At 47.1% G+C, this 4,872-nt stretch overlaps 1 protein-coding gene across 1 annotated transcript; it reads left to right on the top strand.

Annotated features, from left to right (window-relative positions):
- The first annotated feature begins 340 nt into the window (after positions 1–340).
- Positions 341–4,642, top strand: ACTG1 (actin gamma 1). The gene is made up of 6 exons (XM_081185335.1): positions 341–496; positions 2,065–2,196; positions 2,290–2,529; positions 2,801–3,239; positions 3,359–3,540; positions 3,710–4,642. The coding sequence occupies exons 2-6, from the start codon at positions 2,074–2,076 to the stop codon at positions 3,851–3,853; spliced, it is 1,128 nt and encodes a 375-aa protein (XP_081041461.1). The 5' UTR covers positions 341–496; positions 2,065–2,073; the 3' UTR covers positions 3,854–4,642.
- Positions 4,643–4,872: the final 230 nt, after the last annotated feature.

Genomic DNA, 4,872 nt, shown 5'->3' with positions numbered 1-4,872 from the left:
CGACTTGTGACAATGGTGGCAACCCTCGATTCCCCTTGCTGTCCATCAACTGCAATCTGGCTAGGATGTGTGCTTTGGCTGGCGGGAGCATTCCACGGCGGTGCCTTCTCCTTAGTCCTGGGGGGGTGAACATAACATGGGACTGGGACGAGAGAGGCCCCGGTGCAAAAGCTGCGGACCCTTCCCCCCCCCCCTCCGCCACCAGCCCCCGGCCTCGTTGCTCATGCTGATTCCGGGGTTGAGCGAGGAGGAGGCGGTGCCAGGCTGCTCTCGTCCGCCCCACGTGGCCCGGCCCGCGCCAGCCAATGGGAGCGCGTGTTTCTGAAAGATCTCCATATATGGCGATGTTCTCGGCCGGCGAGGCGGGGGCCGGCACCCCCTGGGTATAAAAGGGGCGGGGCTGGCGTTGGGACGGTCTCACTCAGCCGGCGGCAGCGGATCTGGCAGTAGCAGCTCTTTTCTTCCCGTTCTCTTGAAAGCTCCCGCCTCCTTTCAGGTAGGTTTCAGCAGCCGTTTATTCTGACGGAGGGGTGCTTCTCTTCCAACCACCCCTCACCATAAACTTTCCTTTTATATTCTCTCTTCGCGCTTAGGTGAGAGCAAAGTGTAGAGGTTCCTATATTTACGGTAATTTCCCTTAGGAGTAAAAAGCGCCTTAGAATTCCTTGGGTTGGTGGCGGTTAAAGGGTTCTCTCGGTTCCTCCCCCCCCCCTTTCAATCCCTCTTTAGTCCGGTCGTGCGTTAAGGCTCGACCGACTCCCGCCCCCGCCCCCGCTTATCTTGCGTCGGTTCCTTTGCAACGGTCTTGGTTGGCGCGCGCGACCTTCTCGTGCCCGTAACGGCTTTTTGAAAGGGGGAGGAGGGGCTGCTGGCTCGGGAAGGGCACCGAGGGCGTGATTGGTCGGCCTGAAACTTTGACGTAATGGAGCGGGAAACGAGAATTTTGGTTTCTTGCTCCGCGCGGTGCCCCCTCCCCCCACACTTTTTCCGCATAGAAAATTTACTCGGGAGGTGGGGGAAGGTGGTTGAAGCTGAAAGGGGAAAGATGGGAGCGTCTGAAAAGGGACTTTTTTTTTAACTTCGCCGCGGTTGATGGCGGGGGTGGGGGTGGGGCGTTGGTTGGGGTGGGGGCTGGTTCCTGCAAAAGGCACCCGCACTCCGGCTGTGAAAGGAGGGTGGGTTCTCGAAGAGGGCGGGGTTAGGGCTGCGCAGGACGTCGTGAAGGGTGGAGCCCGGTGCGTCGTGTCTTTGGGGTGGCTCGGTTTGCCTCTGAATAAAGAGGGGGCTGCGGGGATATGGCTTCCTGCCCGTGACTGCAACACTGGAATTTGCTTCTGAGTAGATGCGCAGGGGACTTGAGTGCATGAGGAATTTTGTGGCCTGGTTTGGCTCGGCTTCCGTTAAATGTTCAACGGAGTCTTCATGGGAGTAATGTAGTTGACTAAGATGAGTTACTCTTTTTAGAATATGGGCTGATGCCAGTGGTGCATCCCTGAAGGTGATGGGGTTAATGTGCATGCACCCTGCTCAAACACCTTTTCTTCTGTTTCTGGCTTGGTATATTTCGTTTTGAAATGAGCTAAGGTGTTAAAAGCCAAACTTTACAGTGGTTTCAGGGAAGACTATCCATAGTAGTGCTGCATTCAGAAAGTGAGCATAGGTCTGGGGGGGCATGAGAGGAAGAATCCTAGGGCATTGTACATATATGTAGTTAACTAGAGAATATGTCCTGTTCCAACTCCTTAAGCTTTACTTTTGAGTAGAAATGTGTAAGATGGTGGTGTTAATGTTAGGTTGTTATGGCTATGGGATGGGTGTGTGTGTATGTGTATATGTATATATGCATTTAGCTGGTCTACAGAGTAAGGAAAATGAAGTAAAAAGCTCTGGACCATGGTTAAAATATAGACGAGGGTGGGGTTTCTAGTCTGGATGATAGGTTGGCAGAGCAGCCTCTAGTGGCCAAAATCTGTAGTGTTTGAAGGGCGTCCATTGATGATGCCAAAATGCAGCACTGCATTTTTCAATGTTGCTTAATAAATGCTTTCTTTTTGTAAAAAGCAGATCTCCAAAATGGAAGAAGAAATTGCAGCGCTTGTCATTGACAATGGTTCCGGTATGTGCAAAGCAGGCTTTGCTGGAGATGATGCTCCTCGTGCTGTGTTCCCCTCAATTGTTGGGCGCCCACGCCACCAGGTAAACATCAAAGCAGGAAATCGATTTGTTTTGTGTTTAACATGAGATGGTTTATTTTTGCATTTGCTGATGATTGTTTATTTTTCTTAATAGGGTGTCATGGTTGGTATGGGCCAGAAAGATAGCTATGTAGGTGATGAAGCTCAAAGCAAGAGAGGTATCTTGACTCTGAAGTACCCTATTGAACATGGCATTGTTACCAACTGGGATGATATGGAGAAAATATGGCATCACACTTTCTACAATGAGCTTCGTGTTGCCCCAGAGGAACACCCGGTTTTGCTTACAGAAGCTCCTTTGAATCCCAAGGCCAACAGAGAGAAGATGACACAGGTACAGCATTGGTGCAGCTTTTACATCTTGCCACTTTTTCCCATTTCACCACCACTTTTCTTTAGGTTACAATTTCTCTTCTCTCATTATTTTCAGGGTTCTGTACTCTCCTGGCATTTCCTTCCTTGAAGTCTCTCAGGTTTCTGTTGTATTTCTACCTGACTTTCTTTTGGTTTTCTCCCCTACATCCAATACCTTGCATGTCAGCATGTGTGTGTGTCACTATGAAAGTGGTCCCTTATTAAGACAACGTTCTTTTCTCTTTATTTAGATCATGTTTGAGACCTTCAACACTCCTGCCATGTATGTGGCTATCCAGGCTGTGCTGTCCCTGTATGCCTCTGGTCGTACCACTGGTATTGTAATGGACTCTGGAGATGGTGTCACACACACTGTGCCCATCTATGAGGGCTATGCCCTTCCTCATGCCATCCTGCGACTTGATTTGGCTGGCCGTGACCTCACAGACTACCTCATGAAGATTCTGACAGAGAGAGGCTACAGCTTCACCACCACAGCTGAAAGGGAAATTGTGCGTGACATAAAGGAGAAGTTATGCTATGTTGCCTTGGACTTCGAGCAGGAGATGGCCACAGCTGCTTCCTCTTCCTCTCTGGAGAAGAGCTATGAATTGCCTGATGGTCAAGTGATCACCATTGGAAATGAGAGGTTCAGGTGTCCAGAGGCCCTCTTCCAACCATCTTTCCTTGGTAAGCATTTAGTGGCGCTGGTAACAAGTCAAATTACATGTACCATGCTCTAAATCCTAGGAAGTAAGTCTGTGTATTAGTTGGATGTTCAGCATACTTAAGGATTTTTTTCTTTTAAGGTATGGAGTCATGTGGCATTCATGAGACCACTTTCAACTCTATCATGAAGTGTGATGTTGATATCCGAAAGGACCTGTACGCCAACACAGTATTGTCTGGTGGTACCACAATGTATCCTGGAATTGCAGACAGAATGCAGAAGGAGATCACAGCATTGGCGCCCAGCACAATGAAGATCAAGGTAAGGATGGCTTACATCACAACTTAGTAGTGTAATAAAGCAGTTGACTCTTAGGAAGATAGCTGATCCATAAATCTTTTCTTTTTAAAACAGGGCTGATAACAAGAAAGTAAAAAGTTAAATGCATGTATAGTCAGATCTTTTCTAACTTTAACATGTTTTCTTCCAGATCATTGCTCCCCCTGAGCGCAAATACTCTGTCTGGATTGGTGGATCCATCCTTGCATCCCTGTCTACTTTCCAGCAGATGTGGATCAGCAAGCAGGAGTATGATGAGTCTGGCCCATCCATTGTCCATCGTAAATGCTTCTAAATGGACTATTGACAGATGCGCAGCATTTGCTGCATGAGTTTTTCACCAGTATAAATTTGCCTGAGCAAATATATACACCTCATGCTAGCCTCATGAAACTGGAATAAGCCTTCTCTTCACAACATTGTCATTGGGAAGCCTGTCTCCAATAATCCTGTGAGGATGTCTACCTGTTGCTGATATGACCCTGTACTCAAGTTAACTGTTCCCTTTGTACATAGCAGTATAACTACCCTATACACATCTGGCCCAGGACCTAGTACAGGAGGCATTCATACAATACAAAGGTTTAACTTGTGTCTGTAACTACCTGGGACAGTGGTCTCAGTGTAACCAGCAATGTTACAAATGGAGTTTTGAGGCTAGATCTGTACAGGGTAGCAAAAGATCAGACTTCCACTACACAAAGCGCTAAGAATTCCAGGTCACTATTGTTGAGGCTGGCAAGAGTTTGTGAAAAGGATGGCCATTTTTGTCTTGCCACTGTTACTAGCGGGGTTGGAAACATATCGCATCCAAGCCTCATGAACCTGTTTTTTTCCTTGCCCACCTGTATCCCAACAAGACAACCCAGGGCAAAGTTGCTCAACTTCAGTTGCTCCAATGTTTGCATTGACACCTGTAAATTTAATCATCAGGTTTAATTTATGTAAGATTTTTGTACGTTGCCTTAATGTTGTCATATGACAGTAGAAAACCAAAATTTGTAAGTCATCCTGAAGTTGAGAATTGTAATGCCCAACACATCATTGTGAAAGGAAAATAAAGCGCTGCAGTAAATGAAATGGGCTTAATGTTGTCTAATGGAAAGTTATTTAACACATTTGCTTTTGGAAGCCTTTCTGGACAGGACAGTGAAAATGATGACCTAGCTCTGGCTTAATGTTGTTTCTGATCAGGTTGACCACAAGCTCTGTGATAAGTGCTAAACTTAATATGCTGCCAAATAGCTTCCAAACATTGCTTTAAGCGAACATGACCAGACCTTAGCTATGTGGGATATTAATACAAATGTAAGC

This window comes from Podarcis bocagei (genome assembly GCF_964188305.1).
Source record: "Podarcis bocagei genome assembly, chromosome: 2".
Classification (NCBI taxonomy): domain Eukaryota; kingdom Metazoa; phylum Chordata; class Lepidosauria; order Squamata; family Lacertidae; genus Podarcis; species Podarcis bocagei.
This window is presented reverse-complemented; position numbering and strand designations above follow the sequence as displayed.

Excerpts from the sequence above, each read along its gene's own strand:
- ACTG1 (XM_081185335.1), top strand. The coding sequence starts at position 2,074 with ATGGAAGAAGAAATTGCAGCGCTTGTCATTGACAATGGTTCCGGTATG. Across the intron at positions 2,197-2,289 it reads TTGGGCGCCCACGCCACCAG|GGTGTCATGGTTGGTATGGG; the intron begins GTAAACATCAAA and ends TTTTCTTAATAG. Across the intron at positions 3,240-3,358 it reads CTTCCAACCATCTTTCCTTG|GTATGGAGTCATGTGGCATT; the intron begins GTAAGCATTTAG and ends TTTTCTTTTAAG.